Source organism: Capra hircus, chromosome 9, assembly GCF_001704415.2.
Source record: "Capra hircus breed San Clemente chromosome 9, ASM170441v1, whole genome shotgun sequence".
NCBI classification, from domain to species: Eukaryota; Metazoa; Chordata; class Mammalia; order Artiodactyla; family Bovidae; genus Capra; species Capra hircus.
This window is the reverse complement of record NC_030816.1, coordinates 67922943-67950718: the sequence shown is the minus strand read 5'-3', so window position 1 is coordinate 67950718 and position 27776 is coordinate 67922943. Positions and strand designations below refer to the sequence as shown.

Sequence of the window (27776 nt, the reverse complement as noted above, 5' to 3'; positions counted from 1 at the left end):
ACCTCCAAGGACCGTGCCCAAGAAGATGCATTTCTTTTTGTGACGTTTCAGAAAATTCCACGTAGATCTAAGCATTTTCAGGCCCCCGGGGCGGGCTGTCTAGAGGGAAGGGATGATGGTCCACCGGGATACCCTTTCTTTGTCGCCTGGCACGGACGACCCGGCTGGACGGCCGTCGTCCCGCTCGGTGCTCTCCAGAAATCACAAAGGCGACTTTCCGCAGACACTGTCACCGGAGCGGGAAGGGGGCGTGGACTATAGCTGAGCAGTTGCCCTTTTCTGTTGCAGCCGCAGCTCACTGGTCCGGGGCGCCCAGGTCCGTCCAGAATTTGCTCCCGAGTACCTCACTGTTCGATTCCCCCGGAAACTACGACCCGTATCCGCCGCGTTCCGTAGCCTGTGCTCTTATTTCCCCGCGGCCTCTGATGCTGAGGGAGACAGCCCGGGTGCAGCAGTATGGAGGCGAAGGCGGGGTCCACCGCGGCTACCGATGGTGCATACTCGGTGTCTGCGGAGGAGACCGAAAAGTGGATGGAGCAGGCGATGCAAATGGTGAGGGGGTCTGGGCGTGGACGCACAGGATAGGAACTTTCTCCGGCTTATCCCGACCGAGCATTTGAGTAAATGTCCCCGGGGTGCTTTCTGGGTCTTAATAATCTCGATGGCGCTCACAATCTCTGGGTAAACAGTTGGCTTTTACTGTCCTGAAATGTACTTTAGTCCATTCTCACGTGGCTCTGAGGGAAGGAAGAGAGGAAATACAGAAATTGTTTCTTTTTCACTGTTTTGAAGTAAGCGTCAACATCCCTATTCGGGGGCTGCTGGCACGTGCGTGCTGTGTCCCCTTCTTTCCTGTGGACGCTGGCAGATCCGCGACGTTACATTATTTTGTATGTATGACCCCTTGAACCTACCTAGGACAAGGAAGGAAGCTGAGGGTTCTTTTGGTAGAGAGCAGGATAAGAACAGGCCCCTGAGCGGACAGATTCCGCCATTCATTCATTCAGCCATCCGTCCTCTTGCCCTCTGCCCTTTCTTCCCCCACTCCCTTCAGGACTCCTGATTAAGGAGGGGTCTGATAAGCTTTGTGTACAACCCAATCTTTACCCGTACTTATGTGTGCCAGCGAACTCTTTAATAGGGATAAAAGTGTATTTGGCGTGTATGTACGGAGGAGCCTGGTGGGCCGCAGTCCGTGGGGTCGCTAAGAGTCGGACACGACTGAGCGACTTCACTTTCACTTTTCACTTTTATGCATTGGAGAGGGAAATGGCAACCCACCCACTCCAGTGTTCTTGCCTGGAGTATCTCAGGGACAGGGGAGCCTCATGGGCTGCCGTCTCTGGGGTCGCACAGAGTCGGACATGACTGAAGCGACTTAGCAGCATAGGTATATAAATCTTAGACGCACATATATGCATATTTTTAAAAACTTGTTTCTCATACCTTTTTGAAAGTGGTGGTGGCGGTGGTTTAGTAGCTAAGTCGTGTCCGACTCTTGCCATCCCATGGACTGTAACTGACTCAGTAACAAAAAAAAAATCTATTTTGTATTACATTCCAGTAAATGCCAAGTATACACTTTTAGGTATAATTGAGACAAAAGTTTTACAAAATGATGCTTAACCTTCCTATGCACAGTTTTCCTGGTATTCCTCTTTCATTCCATTTTGAAAAAACAAATGCTTATACCTGATTTGATTTCATGATGCAGTCTTTCAGTCCACTTCAAAATTTATTCTCCCCATTAAACTTAGAGGATGCGTAACTTTTTGTTTGGCACTTTAATGTTCACATATGCTTTGAAAGGATCTTCCCTGGTGGCTCAGACGGTAAAGCGTCTGCCTACAGTGCCTACCATGTGGGAGACTGGGGTTCAGTCCCTGGGTCGGGAAGATCCCCTGGAGAAGGAAATGGCAGCCTACCCCAGTATTCTTGCCTGGAAAATCCCATGAATGGTGGAACCTGGTAGGCTACAGTCTATGGGGTCACAAAGAGTCGGACACGACTGAGTGACTTCACTTCACTTATGCTTTAAATGATTAATTTATAATATGGAACTGTTTGTCCTGAACTCATTTTATGTTACTAAATTCTTCCAGCTGGAAAAAAGGAGTTTTCATGTGATATCAAACTCTGTCCTTCCCCCAAATGATTTCAATACTATCATATGCTGGGCAGCATAAGTCATGAGGATGATAGTAAATGCACATGAAGGTTGAAATGTCTCAAATTAAGCTGCATTTACATCTTTCTATGGATAAGAGACCCGGAAGTCAGGGGATGTGGGCATTCTGAAAATTTTTTGTCTCTTCTGTTTATTTTCTTTTGCTTCAGGAACTATCCTCAGAATATTTAAGGGGAGCTTGCACAGATGAAATTTTGAGAGATCCTACCATAGCCAAGTTTATTCAGCCATTGAACGTTTCCCCTTTCTGTATCAGAAATGTGTTTTCTTTCTCTCCTTTCATATCCTCCACACTATTCTCTAGACTTCTGGACTGAACATTTGAGTCTTTCTACTACCTTTTTTAAAAAATTAAACTTTTAATTTTGTATTGGAGTATAACCCATTAAGAATGTCGTTATAAAGAAAAGAATATCGTGATAGTTTAGGTGGCCGGCAAAGGAACTCAGCCATACATATACATGTATCCTTTCTCCCCCAAACTCCCTCTCATCCAGGCTTCCACAAAACACTGAACACTGAACACTTCCCTGTGCTATACAACAGATCCTTGCTGGTTAACCATTTTAAATGTAGCAGTGTGTATCTGTTTGATATGACCTTGGGCAAGTCACTTTATCCCCCTAGAGTACTGCCTCCTACTCTATAAAATGGGATGGTTGAACTCCTAGTAGTCTCTAGGGTCTCTCTGGCCTTGACATTATTGTCTCAATGTAAAGTGAAGTTGCTTAGTCATGCCCAACTCTTTGCCATCCCATGGACTGTAGCCTACTAGGCTCCTCGGTCCATAGGATTTTCCAGGCAAGATTCCTGGAGTAGGTTGCCATTTCCTTCTCCAGGGGATCGTCCCCACCCAGCAATTGAACCCAGGTCTTCCGTATTGCAGGCAGACACTTTACCATCTGAGCCACAGTTGGACTATAAACACCTAAAGATGTGGTTGCCTAGTTTATCTACACAGGGTCAAGGAGGTCCTTAGTTTGCACTTTGTTTTTTTGGCCAGTAGTATATGTTTCTTCCCACTCTAGAATTCTTGCCTGGAGAATCCCATGGACAGAGGAGCCTGGTGGGCAGCAGTCCACAGGGTCACAGACTTGGACACAACTGAGCGACTAACACACACATATGTTTCTTCCAGGTCTTAAAAAAAGGGAAAAGAATACTTGTGATAAATCTTGGACTTTGTCCAACCATCCCTGCCACCTCCACTAAAGAATCTTCAAATCTTAAACTATTTTGAAGACTTGTAGAAGTAATAGAAAGTGGCCTGTGTACTTCTGAGAAGAGTTTACAATCAGACCAGAAGCGTAGCTAGTACCAGATTCAGAGGCAGCTAATGTGTTCTGAGGAATTTGAAAGTGAGGTGTCCCGTGCACATGTAATAATAGGGAGGATGCTAGCATACTTGCAGCACCTGGACAGAATAGACATATTTATATGGCCAATTCAACTGGCTGAGTGTTTGGCTGATGTTGGTGTTTGTTGAGCGAAGGCCTGGAGGAATTGGAATGGCGATGGATTCTTTAAAGTAAATGATGAAAGGCAGAAAACATAAAAGAAGAATGAATAGGTTTTAGTTATATAAACATTGAAGATTTCTACATGGTAAAAAGGTAAGATACAAAGTAACAAAGCAAAGGATAGAGGGAAAATATTTGCTGTGTAAATAAAAGCACAGGTTTGATATAACCTTGATATATAAAGAACCTTGGCAAAGAGATATACACCCTAATATTGAAAAAGTCAAAGGATATGAAAGAACATGCTATTTCTAAAAGAAACACAGATAATGAACAAGTTAACAAATGTGCAATTTCACTAGTAATAGATTAAATTCAAATTAAAAAGAGATATAATTTTTCAGTATTCTTGTCTGGAGAATCACATGGACAGAGGATCCTGGCGGGCTATGGTCCATAGAGTTGAAGAGAGTCAGGCCCAAGTGAAGTGACTTAGCATAATTTTTCAGCTGTTAAATTGGCAAAGGTCAAAAACTTGCAATGATTGTTGTAGAAAAGGATGTGTGTGTGAGGAGTTGGTTAGTTGGTTGCTGAAATTGGGGCATCTTTTCTAGAAGGCAACTTTGTTATATACATATAAAAAAGCCTTAAAACTGAGTTTATCCTTTGATCCAGTAATATCTTTATGGTATTTTTTTCCCAAATGAAAATATTTTAATGTTTTCTTTTTCTGATTATATAGATAATTCATAGTCATAAGAAATTTATTTTTATAAATTTATTGACATCAGTTCAGTTCAGTTCAGTCACTCAGTTGTGGCTGACTCTTTTCGACCCCATGAATTGCAGCACGCCAGGCCTCCCTGTGCATCACCAACTCCTGGAGTTCACTCAGACTCACGTCCATCGAGTCAGTGATGCCATCCAGCCGTCTCATCCTCGGTCATCCCCTTCTCCTCCTGCCCCCAATCCCTCCCAGCATCAGAGTCTTTTCCAATGAGTCAACTCTTCACATGAGGTGGCCAAAGTACTGGAGTTTCAGCTTCAGCATCATTCCCTCCAAAGAAATCCCAGGGCTGATCTCCTTCAGAATGGACTGGTTGGATCTCCTTGCAGTCCAAGGGACTCTCAAGAGTCTTCTCGAACACCACAGTTCAAAAGCATCAATTCTTCGGCGCTCAGCCTTCTTCACAGTCCAGCTCTCACATCCATATATGACCACAGGAAAAACCATAGTGTTGACTAGATGGACCTTTGTTGGCAAAGTAATGTCTCTGCTTTTGAATATGCTATCTAGGTTGGTCATAACTTTCCTTTCAAGGAGTAAGCATCTTTTAATTTCATGGCTGCAATCACCATCTGCAGTCTTTTAAATAAGTCGAATTACATATTCTCTTCATGATTGTAAGTATCCTTTTTTCCTAGGCATAATTATTTCTTATTTTAGTTTATTTTCCTCTCACCCCCATCCCATAGTTCTTTTATTGCTTTGGAATGAATTACCAAATTGGGACATAGGATGTGTGTATTTTAAAGCCATCTGTCTAGATGTTTTTAGGTTGCCTTTTAGAACTATACTGCCCAGTGTAGTAGCCACTAGCATATGTGGCTAGTTATTTCATGAATAAGATGAAATTAAATATTCAGTTTCTCCGTCATGTTAGCCGCTTTTCATCTACTCAGTAGCCACACATGGCCAGTTGCAACCATATTGGACGGCACAGATCAAAGGACGTTTCCATTACTATCAACAGTTCTGTTGGATAGCACTGGCCTGAAATGGTCCCAAGTCCATCCCCTGTGTGAGAATGTTCTGTCCTACCCCTGTTCCTACCATCCTTGGAATTATCACTGCTGAACATTTGGCAGTGTCATAGGTGAGAAGTAATGTCTGTGTTACATTTCTTGTTCTTTGGTGAAGTTATCAAACTTTAAATAAAGTTCTCTATATTTTATTATTGTTTTGTAAAATCGCTATTTTTCATGACAGTTTTCTTTTGGAGAGATAGCATATAATAAAGGTCATTGTTTTAATCATCACAGCATATAATTCTAAGGGTGTAGGCATAGAATCAAATAAAAAAAACAAGAGCATTGCACTATTACATTCCAGACGCATCGCCATGGGCCGTGTTTCATACTGACCATATGTGTAAGGCCCTGCTCTATGGTGGTTGCTGTTCAGCCACCACTAAGTCATGTCCAGCTCTCTGTGACCCCATATACTGCAGCATGCCAGGCTCCTCTGTCCTCCACTATCTCTTGGAGTTTGCTCAAATTCATGTCCATTGAGTCAGTGATGCTATCTAACCGTCTCATCCTCTATCATCCCCTTCTTCTCCTGCCTTTTCTCAGTCTTTTCCAGCATCAAGGTCTTTTCCAGTGAGTCGACTCTTTGCATCAGATGGCCAAAGTATTGGAGCTTCAGCTTCACAACAGTCCTTCCAATGAATATTCAGAGTTGATTTCCTTTAGAAATGAGTGGTTTGATCTCCTTGCTGAACAAGGGACTGCTGAACAAGAGTTTTTTCTAGCACCACAATTTGAAAGCATATCAGGTGTGTATTATTACTGTCCTCGTTTTCAGATGTGGACGTCGAGGTTTAGAGTTAAGTAAGCTTCCCACAGTTAGAGAGCTGGTAAGGATAGAGATGTGATTTGAGCCCAGCCACCTGTCTTCACCCCCCGTTTGTCCTATGCTGTGTTTGGTTGCTCACTGCTCCCCATTGTACTCTATTGGACCCCTCTGCCTATTCACTTCATTCCCACTGACTACCATGCATTGGGAATCCTAATTAGACATTTGGACTTTTTTCCTCTGTGAATTTCTAGATATATTCTCTTTTGCCCAATTTTATTATTAATTTTTCTTTTAAAAAACCACATTGTAGGGACTTCCCTGGTGGTCCAGTGGCTAGGATATCTTACTCCCAATGCAGGGGGGCTGGATTTGATCCCTGGTCAGGAAATTAGTATGTAGATCAAGAAGCAACAGTTAGAACTGGACATGGAACAACTGAGTGGTTCAAAATTGGGAAAGGAGGTATGACAGGGCTGTACATTATCACTCTGCTTATTTAATTTATATGCAGAGTACACCATGTAAAATGCTGGGCTGGATGAAGCACAAGCTGAAATCAAGATTGCCTGGAGAAATTTCAACAACCTCAGATGTGCAGATGATACCAGCCTAATGGCAGAAAGTGAAGAGGAATTAAAGAACCTCATGATGAGGGTGAAAGTTGAGAGTGAAAAAGCTAGCTTAAGACTCAACATTCAAAAAACTGAGACCATGTCATCCAGTCCCATCACTTCATGATAAATAGAAGGGGAAAAAGTGAAAGCCGTGACAGCTTTTATATTCTTAGGCCCCAAAATCACTGTGGACAGTGACTGCAACTATGATATTAAAAGACACTTACTCCTTGGAGAAAAGCTATGACAAACCTAGACAATGTATTAAAAAGCAGAGACATCACTTTGCCAACAATGGTCCCTATAGTCAAAACTATGGTTTTTCCAGGAGTCCTATATGGATGTGAGGGTTGGATCATAAAAAAGGCTGAGCACCAAGGAGTTGAATCTTTCAAACTGTGGTGCTGGAGGAGACTCTTGAGAGTCACATGGACAGCAAGGAGATCCAACCAGTCCATCCTAAAGGAAATCAACTCCGAATATTCACTGGAAGGACTGATGCTGAAGCTGAAGCTCCAATACTTTGGCCACCTAATGCAAAGGGCCGACTCATTGGAAAAGATGTGATGTTGGAAAAAATTGAAGGCAAAAGAAGAAGGGAGTGGTAGAGAATGAGATGGTTAGATGGCATCACTGACTCAGAGGATGTGAATTTGAGCAAACTCTAGGAGGTAGTGCAGGACAGGGGAGCCTGGCATGCTGCAGTCCACGGGGTTGGGAAGAGTCAGACACGACTTAGCGACTGAACAACAGCAGCAACATGGAAGTAGATCCCACGTGCTGCAATTACGAATTTGCGTGCTACAACTAAAACATCCTGTGTGCTGCAGATAAGACCTGGCACAGCCCAATAAATAAATATTTTTAAAAAGTTCTGGTGTGCCTTAAAAAAAAATGGTTGAGAATGCTTCGTTCGAAAAAGAAAAAAAAAATTACATCATAGGAACTGTTTGTATTTTATAGCTATTTCTAGGAATAATTAATAAGGAATCAGTGGAGATATACAGAGAAGTTCTCCATTTGTTTATAATAGTGAGGAATTTGAAAAATAGCCACATGTGCTAGTCAAACAATAGGGGACCAATCAAGTGAATCATAAATATTTATGCAGAGAAGCACTATGTAGCCTTAAAAAAATCATGTGCTGAAAAAATATTACTCAACATAGAGAATTGTTGGTAATATGTTTCTAGATGAAAAAGGCAGACTGCTGAACGGTATATATAGTATAAATCTACTTGACTTTTTAGAAAGCTCCAAATATGTATATGCAGACATAGGAAAAAACCTGAAAAATTTCTATTACAGAATAATACTGGTGGTCATATTTTGTAGTGTTGGGATTATGAGTGGTTTTTATTTTTTGGTGTGTGAATTTTTTTTACCCCCAAGTTTTCTGCCATACTTACTTTACACTTAGGAAAAAAGAAAGATTGAGTGTATAAATATATCACCAGAGTCAGAGGGAGAAAAGTTGCAAGGTTTCTGGAATAAATCGTGTATTATAGTTGCTTTTTTGGGCACCTAGTATTAGTATAAGATTATGGCATGTCTGAGGGAAATTCAAAAAGAAATCAAGCGCAGACACATCCATTTTATCAAATGTAGTGTGATTAAATGTTTCTTTGTGTTAAGCCTTGTGCCATGCGCTTGGCCTACAAAGGTGAGCAGAACAGGTTTGCTAGTGCTTGGGTCTAGTGCTTCCCTCCAGGAGCATGCTGTTTAATTGATGAGATTAAGCTGCACACAAATGAAAAGGTTAATAGTAGCAAGTCCAGGGTCCACAATAAGAGGCAAACATAAAATGGTATCAGATAATAGGTGACAAGGTCCTGAGCAAGTTAGTTGAGTGAAATTACAGGATGCTTTAACTTGAAAAAGGGGAATGGGAGGTAGGTGAGTGGAAGAGAAGAGACGGGTTCTCAAGGGGAGGAATCATCAAGTACAAAGAAATGGAGACTCAGTCTTGGGTTAGGAGGGGATCCAACTATCTGTCCAGAACAGGACTTCCTAACCAGGGCTCAGGTTTTAGGAGGCATCTATAAACCCTGATGCTGTGTGTGAAAGTGTCACGTGCTCGTGCCTTTTTCACGTGGGCGTGTCCATAACTTTCACCAGATTCTCAGAGGGGCTCCAAGAAGCTTAAGGACAAAGGACCTGGAAGGATAATGAAAAGTTCGGCTGACTCAGTTGGCTGATGGGGAGCATTGGGTGATGGCTGGGAGGCTCTTGGTCTCCAGGTGTGGAGAAGTTTAGTGTGTTACAGGAGAACAGAGCTTCTCAGAGTCATGAGCAGTAACAGCTCTAGTGTCGTTTGACCTTTTGAACGTTATTATTTTCTACCTAAGAGTTATCCTGGCCGAATTGTCTTTTCCTCCAATTTTCTTTTTTCTTTTGTAGGAGATATACTCGGGTACTATTCAAGAGTCTATGCACTCTGACCCCCCTCTTCCCCTTCTGCTACCACCAGATCTCTAGAAAGTAGTTTGTAGGAAGGACAGCTTTAGAGAAACTGCACAGTCTCTTCAGTCCTAGAGCTGTCTTTATCTGTAGCAGGTGGACCCTGGCTAGAGTGCAGGAGATGACATTTGAAGAGCAAAAGAAATGACATTAAAGACATTTGGAGTAGGGACCAGTGTTTGAGCCAGTGAGAAGAGAGATTTCATTCTTCAGTTTTGAACCTTGGTAACTTATTAATTTATGAAAGACAAAATCACCATTTTAAATAGTAACAGAGCCTCTCAAAAAAGATGAGGTGGTTGAAAACCTACGTAGGTACAATTCAGAGCCATTCTGCCGGATCTTTTGTGCATTTATAATGAAACGATCGGACTTGACAGAAGAGGTGGTGGGAATGTTGGAAAGTACAAGATGGGATGGATTAAAAAGTCTTTTCGGTGTAATTAAATCTGTTTTGAACTTCACAGCAAAGCAAATATATGTATTGGATATATGCATATACACACGTGACTCATTTCTGTGGGGCTGTGAGGTTGCTCTCGCCACCTCCTCCCTAACTCACCATTCCACCTGCTTACTCCTCACCCTCAGTTTAGGCCATTCCTCATCAACAGCATTATTTGCCCTTTTCAAGTACGATTGTCACTCTTGCTTTCTGTTTAATTGGGATAGCAGTGGAAGGCATTTTCACAAAAATGAAACAGGAATATAATATAGAGTGGGAAATGGAGTTAAGAGCAGATAATTTTCTTGAAGGAAACAAGAGAAAATCCGAAGGAAAAAATGAAAGGCCCAAGTCTTGTCCCCTCTCTGGGTGCCTGAGTGTGGCCCTGGCTGTTTTCCAGGAGAACAAGTCGGGATGTGGAAGGAACCTCACCGGGCAGCTTGGGTTTGCCTCTGCCTGCCACCTACTCCCTCCTTCCCTCTGCTCTTGGATCCTCAGCTGCACGTTTGAAATGTACAAGTAGCCTCACGTAGAGCTCTTCAGCAGACAGGTTTACAGATAATCCTTGTCACGTGCCCCCCTGTTTGTTTACTCTGTTTTTCTTTAAACTTTCTGCGTCTCACTCTTGCTGAACGTCCCCTTTCCCTTTGTCCCTTGAGCTAGCGCTGCTAAGAACCCAAGCACCAGTAAAGTAGCTGGTCAGTGGTGACTGGAGTAGACATTAGAGGCAGAGCTGTGGCTGAGAACCCAGGAACCTTGCAGGTGCTCCACAGAGATTTGTTGAACAAGTGAGTGGAGGATCCAGATTGCCTCGGCTCTAGGCCCAGCCTCACACAGGGACTGATCCCGTAACCTTCCCATGGCTCAGTCACCTCATCTGTAAAATGGGGAAATCACAAACCAGTTGCACAGGGTTATAAAGTACATGAATTAATAATGTGCCTGAACTAGTCCTACATCAGGGGGAGCATTCCAACAAGCTCTCAGCTCTTATTATTTGCAAGCTCAGAATCAGAACACTTGACATACAGACACAAGAGTCTGTTGTAATAGAAACTAGAAATGTAACTTACACATAAGCCCGTCTTCAGGCTACTGGTTTTCATTTTCTCCATCCCACCCAAACTGACCCTTCCTTCTTGGCCCAGTATTTTCCTTGGATCCTCTATAACCCCAGATACTCCTGGTTTTCCTCCTACCTCAGTAGCCATCTCTTCTTAATTGCCATTGTAAGAGGCTTCTGGTTTATTCCACCTTTTATTTTTTTTAATGTTTCATTTTGAAATAATTACAAATTCACAGGAAGTTGCAACACAGTATACAGAGAAGGCCCCAATACCCTTCACCTAGCTTCCTCTAGTGGTAACATATTACATAACTGTAGTGAAATATCACAGCTGGGAATATAACATTAACCCAGTGTCTGCAGTGCTTGTTCACATGTCATCAGCTTTATCTATGTGCGCTTGGGTGTGCATCTGTGTGTGCAGAGTTCAGTGCAGTTTTGTTACCTGTTTTGTTTGATCACAAGTCTTCTCTTGCTGCCCCTTTATAGCCACCATCCTTTCCACACCCTAATCCCCAGCAGTCACTATTCTCCATACCTATAGTTTTGTCATTTGGGAATGTGGTATACTTGAATATGTCACCTTTTGGGATTTTTTTTTTTTTCCCACTCAACGTAATTTCCTTGAGTCAATTAATAGCTGATTCCTTTTCATTGCTGTGTAGTTTTCCGTAGGTGGATGCAACATACTATATTTAACCAGACAGCCCTTGAAGGACATTTGGGTCATTTCCAGTTTTGGATTAGGAGTAAAATTTCACTGAACATTCATGTCTGTATATGACATTGTGTTACTGTATGAACATAAGATTTCATAACATTTCATAAGATTTCATTGTACCCAAGTACAATCATTGGGTCATATGTTAAGTGCATGTTTAGCTCTTTAAGGAACTGCCAAACCATCTCCCAGGGTGGCTGTAACAATTTTACATTCCTGCCAGCAATATATGAGATCCTGTTTCTCTGCTTCACTGGCATCTGTTGTTAATACTTTTTATTTCAGCCATTCTGGTAAGTGTGCAGTGATGTCTCATTGTGGTTTTAATTTACATTCCCTAATGGTTAATGATGTATCCATCTTTTCCTATACTTATTTGCCATCTGTATGCCATCTTTGATAAAAAGTTTTTTAGTATCTTTTGCCCATTTTCTAACAATTTTTTTGAACTATTGAGTTTTGAGCTTTTTTTTTCATAATCCAGATCTAGACTGTTGTTGATTATGTTGTTATTCAGTCACTAAATTGTGTCTGACTCTTTGTGACACAGCCATGAAATTAAAAGATGCTTGCTTCTTGGAAGAAAAGCTATGACCATCCTAGACAGCATATTAAAAAGCAGAGACATTACCAACAAAGGTCCGTCTAGTCAAAGTTATGGTATTTCCAGTAGTCATGTATGGATGTGACAGCTGGACTATAAAAAAAGCTGAGTGCTGAAGAATTGATGCTTTTGAACTGTGGTGTTGGAGAAGACTCTTGAGAGTCCCTTGGACTGCAAGGAGATCCAACCATACACTCCTAAAGGAAATCAGTCCTGAATATTCATTGGAAGGACTGATGCTGAAGCTGAAACTCCAATACTTTGACCACCTGATGCGAAGAACTGACTCATTGGGAAAGACCCTGTTGCTGGGAAAGGTTGAAGGTGGGAGGAGAAGGGGACGACAGAGGATGAGATGGTTGGATGGCATCACCAATGCAATGGACATGAGTTTGAGTAGGTTCTGGGAGTTGGTGATGGACAGGGAAGCCTGATGTGCTGCAGTCCATGGGGTCACAAAGAATCAGACACGACTGAGCAACTGAACTGAACTCTGTGACCCCATGGGTTGCAGCACACCAAGCTCCTCTGTCCTTCACTATCTCCCAGAGTTTTCTCAAATTCATGTTACTTGAGTCAATGATATTATCTAACCATCTCATCCTCTGTCACTCCCCTTTTCCTTACCTTCAGTCTTTGCCAGCATGAGGGTCTTTTCCAACGAGTGGGCTCTTCGCATCAGGTGGCCAAAGTATTGGAGCTTCAGCTTCAGCCTCAGTCCTTCCAGGGAATTTTAGGGTTGATTTCCTTTAGAGTGGACTGGTTTGATCTCCTTGCTGTCCAAGGGACTCTCAAGAGTCCCCTTAAATATGTGGTTTATAAATACTTTCTTCCTGTTTTAGCTTATCTTTTCTTCGTCTTAACGGGATGTATTAGTTTTCTCTGGCTTTGGTAACAAATGCCTGCACACTTGGTGGCTTAGAACAACATAGGTTTATTCTCTTATGATTCTGGAGGCCAGGAGTCCACTCAGTTTCACTTCCCCCAAACCAACGTGTCAGCAGGGCTGTGCGCCCTCTGGAGGCCCTAGAGGAGAATACATTTCCTTGCCTTTTCCAGCTTCTAATGAGACATTTGGCACCCCACTCCAGTACTCTTGCCTGGAAAATCCCATGAGTGGAGGAGCCTGGTAGGCTGCAGTCCATGGGGTCACTAAGAGTCGGACACAACTGAGCGACTTCACTTTCACTTTTCACTTTTCACTTTCATGCATTGGAGAAGGAAATGGCAACCCACTCCAGTGTTCTTGCCTGGAGAACCCCAGGGACGGAGGAGCCTGGTGGGCTGCAGTCTATGGGGTTGCACAGAGTCGGACACAACTGAAGTGACTTAGCAGTAGCAGTAGCAATGCGACATTCCGGGCTTGGTTCATGGCTCCTTCCCACATCTTCAAAGCCAACAGCGTAGCATTTTCAAATCTCTCTGCTTCCATCGTCCCATTGCTTTCTACTTTATGTGTCAAATCTCTCCCCGCATCTCTCATAAGGGCAGTTATGATTGCATTTGGGGCCACCTAATAATCCAGGATAACTTTCCTATCTCAAGACCCTCGACAGATATTTGATGGATGAGCACATGATTTGTCTTTCTTGTGCACCCCAGTTTATGTGTCATCCTGAACTTATTTTAAATTTCACTCTCTGTGTGACGATTGCCTTAACTGTGCTGGTTCTTACTGTCTCCTCCCTCCCCAGCTGTCAGTCCTCCTCCCAGCTTTCCTTCCTGCAGTAACCTATGGTACATTTTTTATTTGTATATATGCACCAAACCTTGGAACTCTGCAGTCTTTCAAACTTTGCGCAAACTGGGTATGCTTTAACTGTTTTTACAGAACTGGGACAGAACTAGCCTGTGGGTAGTACATGACCCAGTTCTGAAGAACGTGGTCTTATGGCTTCAGATACTGTCTCCTTGCACGTCTCCAGGCCTCAGCTTTATCCCACTACTCCAGATGCAAGAGAAGTATCATATGCTCCCACAATGTGCCTCTCCTTTCACCACTGTTGGCCAAATGAAAAGTGTCAGCTGAGCATGTTTGAAGCAGCTAAGGGACCCACACTAGCGTTATGATAGGGTTATTGCTGGGAGCAGGTGGCTAGTGGAGGAGACCGAACACACACTGATTTCAGCAAAGCCTTCAGCTTGGCACTTCGTGTGCCCTGTGGTGTGTGTAAATACCTCTGCTTCATTAGGACTGTAGTCTTCTAGAGTGTCTTCCAGCGTGCCCAAACAGGAAATGCCATGCCTTTCTAGAAACAGCAGTACTTGGGTTCTTTAAACCATAGTGAGGTGGAAATGACTACACTAGTCCAAGGGTTGCAACCGTTTCAGGTTCTCTCTCACCTGTGGTGTCCGGGCATCCCAGAAGTAACCTGCCTGTTTTTGCTCTCTGCCTGAAGAAGTATTCCTTAGCTGTCCTGGGCCCCAGAACTGCTGGGGCTCCTTCAGCCACCATGGTGGTGGTTTAATCGCTAAGTCACATCTGACTCTTTGTTACTCCATAGACTGTAGCCCACCAGGCTCCTCTGTCCATGGGATTCTCCAGGCAAGAATACCAGAGTGGGTTGCCATTTTCTTCTCCAGGGGATCTTCCTGACCCAGGAATCAAACCCACATCTCCTGCATTGCAGGCAGATTCTTTTACTGCTGAGCCAGCAGGGAAGCCCATTCCCTCAACCATAGGGCTGGAAGGAAAATGGACAGCTGGTGATGGAGGGGTGACTCTGCAACTATAATGATCGGTTTACCATCCCTGGGATGGTGGCGGAACTGTGCCTAACCTTACTTTTCTCATTTGTATTTTTCAGTTGAGATATATTTCACATGGGTTTCCCTGGTGGCTCAGCAGTAAAGAATCCACCTGCAGTGCACGAGCCGCGGGTTTGATCCCTGGGTCAGGAAGATCCCCTGGAAGAGAGCATGGCAACCCACTCCAGTATTCTTGCCTGGAGAATCCCATGAACAGAGGAGCCTGGCGGGCTACAGTCCATGGGGTCACACACAGTCAAACACGACTGAAGTGACTTAGCACGCATATTTCACATACAGTGAGATGCACAGGTCTTAGATGTATTGTTCATTCGGTTCTGAATGATGCAGACATCTATGTAAGCCACACCCTTATCACGATAAAGTTTTTTCTTCCCCAGATTTTCCTCCCCAGATTGTGTCCCTTTCCAATCAAGCTACTCATCCCTGTTCGTGATGGAACCACTGTTGCAATTACTTTCATCATAGTTTAGTCTGTTCTAGCCCTTCACTTGAAGGGAATCATACAGTGTGTGCATCTTTGTGTTTGATTTCTTTTGCCTTAGCATGTCTGGGATTCATCCATGTTGTTGTGTGTATCCGTAGTTTGTTTCTTTTTTATTGCTGAGTAGTATTCCATGGTTTGTTTATCCATTCTTTTGTTGATGGACACCTGTGCTGTTTCCTGTGTTTGGCTATATGAATCAAGCTGTTATGAACATTTTTTACAAGGTTTATTGTTTGTTTTTCCTGGACACATATTCTCTTCTCTTAAGTAAATACTCAGGAGTGGAATAAGCTAGTTGTTCATAGGCTCTTTGTAGGTTTACTTCTTGGGGTTTCCTAAGTGGTAAATGACCTCCCTGCCAGTGCAGGAGATGTCAGAAATGGGGATTTGATCCCTGGGTCAGAAAGATCCCCTGGAGAAGGAAAGAGCGACCCACTCCACTATTCTTGCCTGGAGGAGCCTGGAGGTCCATGGTCCTAGGGTTGCAAAGGGTCAGACACGACTGAAGCGACTTTAGCACACGTGTTTTTACTTCTTAAAGAAACTTCTAACATGTTTTCCAAATGGTTGTGCCAGTTTTGTATAGAGTGCTCCAAAGCCATTATTGTCTTGCTTAGAACAGAGATTGTGGGCACAGGGAGATAAGCAGTCTGGTCACCTTGATGCTGTTGGAACACCAGAGGATGTTTTCTGTAATTTTTAAAGCATCAAAAAGATTAAGCAAGTGGAATTTCAACAAAGAAAGAATTTTTAAAAAGATTTATAAATGTTACTTATTCTTCTACCTGGTTACAAATACATATGGGCTGTGCTGTGCTAAGTCGCTTAAGTCATGTCCCACTCTTTGCAACCCTATAGAATATAGCCAGTTGGCTCCTCTGTCCATGGGATCTCCCAGGCAAGAATACTGGAGTGAATTTCCATCCCCTCCTCCAGGGGATCTTTCCAATCGAGGGATTGAACCCGCGTCTCCTGCATTAGCAGGCAGTTCTTTACCGCTGTGCCACCTGAGAAGCCTGTACTCTGTCAGAAAAGAGTGCTCAGTTCAGTTCAGTAGCTCAGTTGTGTCTGACTCTTTGTGACCCCAAGGACTGCAGCATGCCAGGCTTCCCTGTCCATCACCAACTCCTGGAGCTTGCTCAAACTCATGTCCATCAAGTCGGTGATGCCATCCAACCATCTCATCCTCTGTCATCCCCTTCTCCTCCCACTTTCAATCTTTCCCAACATCAGGGTCTTTTCCAGTGAGCCAGTTCTTCACATCAGATGGCCAAAGTATTGGAGTTTCAGCTTCAGCATCAGTCCTTCCAGTGAATATCCAGAACTGATTTCCTTTAGGATTGACTGGTTTGATCTCCTTGCTGTTCAAGGGACTCTCAAGAGTCTTTTCCAACACCCCTGGCAGTATAAGAACAAGGGTCAAAAGTAGTCTTTGATCAGTCCTGCTTCTAATAAAAGAAAAATTCAGGGAGCTCAGGACCTATGATGGGGATTTGTTCTTGAGTCTCTCTCAATACAGACACAACAGATATAAAGGCACTGAATACTGGAGTATGTTTTAGAAAAGGGGACACTGAGCCACGTTTCTTTGCTCTGACGTTTGTTCATGTATGTACTCCGTAGTATTGAACATCACCTGTTAGATTTTCCACTTTGTCTTTTAGGCCAAAGACGCCCTAGACAATACTGAAGTTCCTGTTGGCTGCCTTATGGTCTACAACAATGAAGTTGTGGGGAAGGGGAGAAATGAAGTTAATCAAACCAAAAATGTATGTGAGTTGAATAGTATAATTGGAAACATATGACAATGATGGTAGGCGTGGAATGGATTTCTCATGGTTGGTGGCAAGATGGATCTGTGTAGAGTTAGGTGACCATAAGTGGAAGGATAGTTTCCTGAAACCTTTTAAAATGTCTTTTTTTTTTTCTGATTATACAAAGTGATCCATATTGATTTTCAAAATTTTGGATAATTCAGAAAAATTTAATGAAGCAATAAATTCTTTGGGTCTGATTTTCCATTTCATAGAGCTTTAACACGAGTAAAATCCAAGAAGGGTTTTATTACATCAGAGTGTCCATATAGAAGAAATGAGTCCATCTCCATTTTAAGAAAATGTAATACCTGGAAATTCTACTTTATAAGATATAGCAATTTAGCTTATATTGTATAGCTCATATTGTATAGCTCATATTGTATAGCTCATATTGTGAGGCTTCCCTGTTAGCTCAGATGGTAAAGAATCTGCCTGCAATGCAGGAGACCCTGGTTTGATTCCTGGGATGGGGTGATCTGCTGGAGAAGGGATGGTCTACCCACTCCAGTATTCTTGGGTGTGTAGTACCTTTAATTATTGTGTTCCTCCTAGTCAATTAAAAAGTCACCCTCAATTGATAGCTGTGGAGATATAAAAGGATTGTATAAGGAAAGCTATTCCTATATCAGGTAATTCAGTGGAGTACAGTCTCCACCACCTGCTGTCTCTGAACCTGCAGGTACATTTTAAAAGCTTCCGTGACTTTATTGTGGTTAGGTTGAGAAGTTATGAATTAAGGAAACACTTGTTGAATGTGGTATCACCACACGTGTTACAGTGAGTAGAAATGAAATCATAAGTTTTAGGATTATAAGAAGTGCCCGGGGGACTCAAGGTTAGCTTATAACTTTAACACCCCTCATGTCGACTTTGATCTTACTTGGGAGCCGGAGAACGAGCTGGGGGTGCTATGAGCACTTTCAAGTTCATTCATCACACCTATCAACAAGAAAACTCAGATCTAGTGAAACATAAGCAAAATAGGAACCCAGATTCACAAAACAATTGTTATATGGACATCAAGATGCCTGTAAGATGAGTAATAAGCCATGCGTGTGTATGTGTGTTAGTCACTCAGTCGTTTCCGACTCTTTTCAACTGCATGGAATGTAGCCCACCAGGCTCCTCTATCCATGGAATTCTCCAGGCAAGAAAACTGGAGTGAATTGCCATTTACTTCTCCAGGGGATCTTCCCGACCCAGGGGTCAAACCCTGGGTCTGCATTGCCGGCAGATTCTTTACCGTCTGAGCCACCTAGAAAGCCCAACAAGCCATAGTACACCAATTAGTGAATCTACAGATACTTATTTGGGAGTAGAATTTTGTACTTTAAATAACTGTCATATCTCCCTATTTGTATTTTGTGGTTCATTGGAGAAGGAAATGGCATCCCACTCCAGTACTCTTGCCTGGAAAATCCCAGGGATGGAGGAGCCTGGTGGGCTGCAGTCCATGGGGTCTCGAAGAGTTGGACACGACTGAGCTTCTTCACTTTCACTTTTCACTTTCATGCATTGGAGAAGGAAATGGCAACCCACTCCAGTGTTCTCACCTGGAGAATCCCAGGGATGGGGGAGCCTGGTGGGCTGCTGCCTGTGGGGTCGCAGAGAGTCGGACATGACTGAAGTGACTTGGCAGCAACATAGCTTACTTAGCTTCTGGTTCTTCAGCGGTAAAAGAGTTGATTGAGATGATTTAGGTCAGTGATTATTTCTTGAGAACTATGAGGACGTTTGATTCAGTAATTCTGAACCTGATTTCTAAAAAGCACCTGAGTTGGGGAAACTTTGCTTTTTTTTAAGCTCCCCAGTTGGTTCTGGTATGCAGTCAGGTATGGGACCGTCTTTGCCAAAGAACCTTCCAGCTCTGAGTTTATCATTCTGGGCCAGCCAGGGCTCCCCTCTGCCTCTGGCTTCCATGGCCCCTTGGCCACTGTGCCAGCACTTTGCACAGGTAAATGAACACCTTTCTGTTTGCCCCACCGAATTTTATGCTTCTGGAGGACAGACTTTTTTCCCCACAGAGTTTAGTGCAGTGCTTGTACATAGTTGACACTAAGTGTAAGTTTATTGATAAACATGTTTATCATGAATATTATAAATAATTGCCACATAGCAGAGTACATATATAGTGTTACGTGTGACTGTGCATCATATAGTTCATATCACTTTATGAGAGGTAGATACCAGAATTACATTTGGGAAAACTAAGGCTTGGAAAAGCTATGTAACTTGCCCAAGGCAATACAATTAGTAATGCCATAGTCAGGATTCAGACCGAAGTATGGTTGACTTCAAATTTTGTGCATTTCTCCTGTACTCTACTGCTCCCAGAAGGTATCTGAAACTGATACCAAACCTCTGCTTCTCTCTAGAGTCTGCCAGTATATAAAATCCTATCCCAGAGAAAATGTAAGTGATGATATCCCAGTGATGACATTCTAAATATAGATTTGTTTAGAGTGAGGTCAGTGACAGTCTTGAAAACATATTCGAACCTAAAGCACATGCTTATGAAAGTTTCAGGTTCCTTGGAAATATTCAGGAACCATAGACATCTTTTTTTTATTTGAGACTTATCTCTCTGGTATTTTAATTGAAAGAGTGTCCCCTAAAGCACTTAGATACTTAACTAAAAATAGAGCAGTAATTCCTGTGACATCTCAGATTAGGTATCTTTTGTTGGCAAGGCTATGGTACTTGAACTAGGAAATCCACTGTCAGCTGCTAAGGGTGTCCTGAAACCTTTATTCGCTGAAATGTTTGCAGAAACAATAGGCCCGTTTTTCATATTTGCTTTGGAATATTTGTAAAATACTGTTACATGTAGCCAACAAGGTCAGTGCAGGCAGCTCTCTTTCCAGGCTACTCGACATGCCGAAATGGTGGCCATTGACCAGGCCCTAGACTGGTGCCGTCGCTGCGGCAGGAGCCCTTCTGAAGTGTTTGAACACACCGTGCTGTACGTCACCGTGGAGCCCTGTATCATGTGCGCAGCTGCTCTCCGCCTGATGAGTATCCTTTGACTTCACAGGTTCGTGTCTCGCACTCACCTCATGAACTCAAAAATGGAAGGTGGAACGAGAGTGGGAGGGAGGCTTCTCCCACCAGAGGGAGGAGCTTATATGTATACAGGTGGCTGAGTCACGATGTTGTACAGCAGAAACCAGCACAGAATCGTAAAGCAATTATGTTTCAATTAAAAACAAAACAAAACAAAACAAAGGCATCAGTGTAAAACAAAAAAGTCCAGACAATGTTATAAAACAAAAAAGATTCTACTATATGTAAACAGAATTATGAAACAAATTTTGGAAGATGTACTTTACAAAATACAGTGTTCCTTGGCCAAAACATTTTTTAAGAAAGACTTTTGAATAATGAAGTCTTTTTTTTAATATCAATAAACTATAACAAGCAAGTGAGAGCAAGAAATGCTTCAAACTAACTTAAACTGTCAGGTAAAGACAGACCATAAATTAGACTATTTAACAGTGTACATGAGAAAAGACCTGAAGAACATACACCTATTGTGCCTTTGGTGAACAGATTACAGGTGACTTAAAATTTCTCTTTCTCTGTTTATAAGTCTTTTTTGTTTCAGTTCAGTTCAGTCGCTCAGTCATGTCTGACTCTTTGCAACCCCATGAATCGCAGCACGCCAGGCCTCCCTGTCCATCACCAACTCCCGGAGTTCACTCAAACTCACGTCCATCAAGTCGGTGATGCCATCCAGCCATCTCATCCTCTGTTGTCCCCTTCTCCTCCTGCCCGTCTTTCCCAGCATCTTTTTCATTGAGTTAGCTATTCACATCAGGTGGCCAAAGTATTGGAGTTTCAGCTTCCACATCAATTCTTCCAATGAATATTCAAGGTTGATTTCCTTTAGGATTGACAAATTTGATCACCTTGCAGTGTGAGGGACTCTCAAGAGGCTCCTCCAGCACCATAGTTTGAAAACATCAATTCTTTGGTGCTCAGCCTTCCTTATGGTCCAACTCTCACCTCCATACATGATTATTGGAAAAACCATAGCTTTGACTATATGGACCTTTGACAGCAAAGTGATGTCTCTGCTTTTTAATATGTTGTATAGGTTCATCATAGCTCTTCTTCCAAGGAACAAGTGTCTTTTAATTTCATGGCTGCAGTCACCCTCTGCAGTGATTTGGGAGCCTAAGAACTGAAAACTAAATAAATGGGAAGTTGATACAGTTAGAGCTCTTCAAATTGTATCTTTCACAGAGTAAGTGACACAAATACTGAGTACAGCAAGTTAGCCTCTAAAGATCTTTTTAAAAATTGTTTGATAGTTCAGCAATTGTTGAATCTCATGCTAGCATACTCTTATGTATTTATTTTGGTTGTTGCTGTTCAGTCACTCAGTCGTGTCTGACTCTTTGCGACCTGTGGGCTACAGCATGCCAGGCTTCCCTGTCCTTCACCATCTCCTGGAGCTTGCTCAAACTCATGTCCATTATTTTGGTATGTGGGTGTGAATCATTTAATCACTAAAAATAATAGAGAGGGTTTTGAGTATGATAAGACATACAGTTTCCACTTTGTAAACTCTCTGCCCATCATGCCATCCAGAGTGGCTCCGTTTTAGTTTGGTTTATTCTGAGCCACAGTTATATTTGCTTGAGGAAAGAACAGAGGAAAAATTTGTTATTTTTAACAGGTGAAAATCTCTGGATTAAATTCCTGCCTCCCTTCTGGCTCCAATTCTCTAGTGATTCCAAAATATCTCCTTTAGGAGAGGCCAGAGAGAGCGCCAAGCTGCAAGCATTTAGCAAATATACATTCGGTTTTCACTCTATTTGCAGTTGTGAGATGTTAATTTTTAAACCTCTTTCTTTTGTGTAACTAGATTGTGAAGTGAAGTGACAGTTGCTTAGTCGTGTCCAACTCTGCAACCCCATGAACTATACAGTTCATGGAATTCTCCAGGCCAGAATACTGGAGTGGGAAGCCTTTCCCTTCTTCAGGGGATCTTCCCAACCCAGGGACTGAACCAAGGTCTACCACATTGCAGGCAGATTCTTACCAGATGAGCCACAAGGGAAGCCCAAGAATACTGGAGTGGGTAGCCTATCTCTTCTCCAGCAGATCTTCCCGACTCAGGAATCAAACCAGGGTCTCCTGCATTGCAGGCAGATTCTTTACCAACTGAGCTATCAGGGAAGCCTAAAACTAAGTTATATTCTAGAAGGAACTTCCTGAATTAAAGGGTGCTTAGACCTGGAGAACTCTTTATTACTCTGCATATTTATGCAGGGTACATCATGAGAAACGCTGAGCTGGAAGAAGCACAAGCTGGAGTCAAGATTGCCGGGAGAAATATCAATAACCTCAAATATGCAGATGACACCACCCTTATGGCAGAAAGTGAAGAGGAACTAAAAAGCCTCTTGATGAAAGTGAAAGAGGAGAGTGAAAATGTTGGCTTAAAGCTCAACATTCAGAAAACAAAGAACATGGCATCTGGTCCCATCATTTCATGGGAATAGATGGGGAAACAGTGTCAGACTTTATTTTTTGGGGCTCCAAAATCACTGCAGATGGTGACTGCAGCCATGAAATTAAAAGACGCTTACTCCTTGAAAGGAAAGTTATGACCAACCTAGATAGCATATTCAAAGGCAGAGACATTACTTTGCCAACAAAGGTCCATCTAGTCAAGGCTACGGTTTTTCCAGTGATCATGTATGGATGTGAGAGTTGGACTATGAAGAAAGCTGAGGGCCGAAGAATTGATGCTTTTGAACTGTGGTGTTGGAGAAGACTCTTGAGAGTTCCTTGGACTGCAAGGAGATCCAACCAGTCCATTCTGAAGGAGATCAGCCCTGGGATTTCTTTGGAAGGACTGATGCTAAAACTGAAACTCCAGTACTTTGGCTACCTCATGTGAAGAGTTGACTCATTGGAAAAGACTCTGATGCTGGGAGGGATTGGGGGCAGGAGGAGAAGGGGACGACAGAGGATGAGATGGCTGGATGGCATCACTGACTCGATGGATGTGAGTTTGGGTGAACTCCAGGAGTTGGTAATGGACAGGGAGGCCTGGCGTGCTGCAATTCATGGGGTCATAAAGAGTCGGACACGACTGAGTAACTGAACTGAACTGAACTGAGACCTGGAGAAAAACCTCTGGTCTGGCAGCAGTGGAATTTGAACCCACGCCTCTGAAGAGACTGAAGCCTAAATCCAGCACCTTAGACTGCTTGGCCATGCTACTTGATTGCAAAGCTGAATTTTTAAGACTAAGCCCAAGTTTAATTATTTTTAAGGGTAGTGTGGGCTTTCCTCTCTAGAATAGCTGGTATAAACCCACCCTAGTTTCATCACAATATGCACTTGAAATGCCTGTTCTCTGTAGGACCTTAATTCTTTCTCAGGAATCCCGCTGGTTGTCTATGGCTGCCAGAATGAAAGATTTGGTGGCTGTGGCTCTGTTCTGGATATTGCCTCTGCTGATCTACCGAGTACTGGGAAACCATTTCAGGTAACATGAACTGTTATACTTTCTCTTTCTTTCTAATTACTCTTATCTCACCTGCGAGCTTGCAGGTAATTAGCGTGTTGTCAGTACACCAACAAGCCATGACCGAACCAGGTGGGTGCTGGGAACCTCTGGTCAAGGTCGTGGAGGCCTGCCTCAGTGTAAGACTGCAGGCAGTCATTTCCAGGAGAGTGCTTAGCTGTCTCAATGAACAGAATCCCTCCAGAAGGAGAGTTCCAGCCTTCCAAGCTTTCCTCTGACAGTCTTCACCGACACCATCAGCTGTGTGTAAGGACCCTACCACTATGGGCCTCTCCCCTCCACATATGTGCCTGGCTCCGTGCTGTACCAAATTTGCACGATGCATAGTCTGTGTTGGTGACTATAGCAGCCATTTACAGTGAATATACAAAATTTTTCACAAAGTCAGTCGTTTTGCTTGATTGCCCTGTACTATTTTTGGCATCTAGCAATCAATACCTGATTTCATTTTTTTTCCCTGCCTTTTTGATATTGAAATTTCCCCCAGGCCCAAGAATCCACTTAGAAATTCTACTTTCTCTTTAACTTTGACACTTCTCCCAGAGTTTTCGTGTTTAAGGCTATGATCAGAAGGAATTTTTATTTCAGAATTTGGTCTCTAGACAAATACCAGTTCCCATAAATTGGTTTGATTTTTTTTTCTCTCTAAGATGTAAGGTTAATCTTAAAAGTATTATGCTTTAAAAAAGAAAAGGACTTAACAAATGCTGGACATGGTGTGTAGTTAACAAAGATCTCAGATATTCTTGGGAGAATATTAAGTACCTATGAAGGGCTAAATTTGGTTGAATCCCAATGAGAACAAGTTTTGGAAAACATTCTATTTTGAGTTTTCCCAGCTGAACACTGGCTTTCCCAACAAGCCCTGCACTTTTGAGAACAGATAACTTTTACCATCACATCAGAAAAGAAACCGTCATAGGATGGAGAGTGCGCAGTACAGTTAGCTTGATCATTAAAACAATCCGCAAAGTGATTTGCTTTCTTCCAGTCACTTCTATCAGTAACTCAGATTTTGCCTACATAACTCTTTGCAAATGAATTGCTAACTCTGTACTTCATTTATGAGAAAGATCTGAAGAATTCCTCAAAGCTTCTCAGCTGAACAAAGATGAGCCCTTAGATATCAGACAAGGGTAGAACATTTCTGTCCAACATGCCAGTGATGTTACCAGGACATTACCAGTGACCACGTCACGTTGTGCCCCTTCAAAGGCCTGTATATTTTGACTTCATTTTATTGCTCTAATTTCTTTCCTTGTACTCCCTTAATAATCACCCCAGCACTGTCAGCTGGTTGTCTCACAACCTAAGCTTATTCCTGTTCTTTCCCTGAGATGATCTGCTATATTCAGTCTCTCTAAATATTCTCTAATATTAAGTTTCATCCCCCTACTGTTATCCCCAAATCTTATTCTTTCACATGTTGATCTTTTCTCTGAAAGATCAAAGATAGAAGAAACTGAACACTCAAAAAATATCCTCTGTAGTAAGGTTCAACTAGTTTTTTCTGTAAAAAGCCTGAGAGGAAATATTTTAGCTTTTGTGAGCCACTTATATCTTTGTCACATATATATATATATATATATTTTAACCCTTTAAAATATAAAAACCATTCTTAGCTGACCATTTCTAGCTGTGGACTGCCAACCCGAGCTCTATAGAATCAAACACTTCATGGGCCCCTGTTAAAGGAGAGCAGATAAAAATAGCTTAGTGCTCAGTGAGCACTCACAATGTGCCAGGTGTTTTAATTAACAGGGGCTATGTTATCTAATCTCATTTTGTCGTTGTCATTCTTCATTTGCTAAGTCATGTCTGACTCTTTGTGACCCCTTGGACTACAGCATGCCAGGCTTCCCTGTCCTTCACTATCTCCCAGAGCTTGTTCAAATTCATGTCCATTGAATCAGTGATGCCATCCAAGCATCTCATCCCCTGTTGCCCCTTTCTCCTGCCTTCAGTCTTTGCCAGCATCAGGGTCTTTTCCAGTGAGTCAGCTCTTCGCATCAGGTGGCGAAAGTACTGGAGCTTTAGCTTCAGCATCTGTTCTGCCAATGAATATACTCAGGGTTGATTTCCTTTACGGTTGACTGGTTTGATCTCCTTGCTGTCCAAGGGACTCTCAAGAGTCTTCTCCAGCACCACAGTTCCATAGCATCAGTTCTTCAATGCTCAGCCTTCTTTATGGTCCAGCTCTCACATCTGTACATGACTACTGAAAAAACCATACCTTTGACTATCTAATCTCATTTAATTTTCACAAAATCTTTTTGGGTTAATTGCTATAACTACCTATATTTTACATATGAGGGAACCGAGGCATAGAAAGTTGAAGTATCTTACATAAGATCACATAACTAGTAGGTGTACGGGGATCACGCAGTTAGTTGATTGAAAAATAATAATGAGTTGATTAGTGACATTTAATTGAGGTCTTTTTTTGGAAATATGCTTCCTTACTTATTTTACTAATATCCATGAGACGTTTTGACGTTATCTGGACTACGTTTACATAATGGTGTATGTGTTGCCATTTTCATGGAATGCAGCGCACATTTTCCTAGGCCTGTGTTCATTCTCAGCTTTCTTATTTCATCAGTGCACCCCTGGATATCGGGCTGAGGAGGCAGTGGAGATGTTAAAGACCTTCTACAAACAAGAAAATCCAAATGGTCCGTTTTCCCCTCCTGTGTACACATACTTGGTTGGTATGAAGCCAGTCTGCGTGGGCCTACCTCTTCATTTTCTCTTTCTTTTCACAGCACCAAAATCAAAGGTTCGAAGAAAGGAATGTCACAAATCCTGAAGTTGTTCTAATGAAAGACTCATGCCCCTGGGACGACATTCTTGGACAGAAAGCTGTGGACATCGTTGAAGCATATGTTTATATATTGTCCATAATTTGCAGGAAAATGGTTTCTCATCATTAGCTCTGTTAAGGGAACAAATGAGCACTTTTTAAAAGGCTGACAGTTGCAAACAACTCCTAGCTTTTCCACAAGCTGAAAGACCATTTTTAAGAAGGGGAAAAGTTAAAGATTGAGGTTTTAGAAATTAGCAAGCAGTGTCTGTTCTTCATGCCAAAATCATTATGCCTGGTCCAGGAATGCACTGACTTTCAGAGGATGTGTATCCAGACTCAGTTGCCTGGTGTGTCTGCCTGGAGAGCATCACCCGACAGACAGCTGCTGCTCCAGGCCTTTCAGATGGGGACCCTTCATCCTTGGCAGCCACCACGTTCTCCCGGGTTGCATGTGTAGGGGAGGGAGACTTCCTTGGAAGTTGTATTAATATATGAATCATATACATATTGGACCACGATTCTGTGGTCCTTAGAAGAGATTTTTGCTTTTATAAAGCATTTAGAGAAAATGCATACTTTTAAAACACATGTTCATCATTTAACAGCATACTGCTATCATAAAACCTTATTCATGCCTTCTTTGAAGATGAATCATCTTAAAAATAAAAGAAATGCCTAAGTGGATGACTCTTTCTTTGTTACTGAGCAGCTCTACTGTGCCAGGCCCTGTTCGTTCACTGAAGTGAAAGTTGCTTGGTCGTGTCCAACTTTGCAGCAACCGCATGAACTGTAGCCCTCCGGGCTCCTCTGTCCATGGAATTCTCCAGGCAAGAATACTGGAGTGGGTTGCCATTAGCAAAATGAAGTATCTTGTCCTCATGGAGCTTCTAGTCTAACAGGAGGAGACAATGATCATAATAGATTATACAGTATGTTAGAGGTTGATAAGAATTATGGCAAAAAGAACAAGGCAGAGGGGGTGGGCATGCCCCTCAGTAGGAGGAATGGTTGCAGGATTAAATAGAATGATTCATTACACCTGAAATCAAACACAGCTATTTCTCTATGAAAATCCAGATTTAGAATTTAAAGTCTACAATGTAAAAGTGACTTCCCTGGCAATCCAGTGGTTAAGACTCTGAGTTTCCACTGCAGGTAGCAAGGGTTCCATCCCTGGTTGGGAAACTAAGATCCCATATGCCATGCAGCGTGGC

The 27776-nt window shown here is 42.5% G+C and overlaps 2 protein-coding genes across 3 annotated transcripts in view; one reads left to right on the top strand and one right to left on the bottom strand.

Moving 5' to 3' along the window:
- The window catches only part of PEX3 (peroxisomal biogenesis factor 3), a 31852-nt gene extending 31526 nt beyond the window's left edge, over nt 1–326 (bottom strand). The window contains exon 1 of the mRNA XM_005684862.2: nt 3–326. Within this exon, the coding sequence (XP_005684919.1) occupies nt 3–75 (73 nt within the window). The 5' untranslated portion in view covers nt 76–326. The remainder of the gene's footprint in view (nt 1–2) is intronic.
- On the top strand, nt 303–27776 carry ADAT2 (adenosine deaminase, tRNA specific 2). Of its 2 annotated transcripts, XM_005684861.3 has the most exons (6): nt 303–552; nt 17060–17164; nt 20077–20227; nt 23611–23717; nt 26359–26431; nt 26522–27776. In XM_005684861.3, the coding sequence occupies exons 1-6, from the start codon at nt 457–459 to the stop codon at nt 26563–26565; spliced, it is 576 nt and encodes a 191-aa protein (XP_005684918.1). In that variant the 5' UTR covers nt 303–456; the 3' UTR covers nt 26566–27776. The 2 variants fall into 2 exon arrangements, with proteins under 2 accessions (XP_005684918.1, XP_005684917.2); XM_005684860.3 differs by lacking the exon at nt 26359–26431.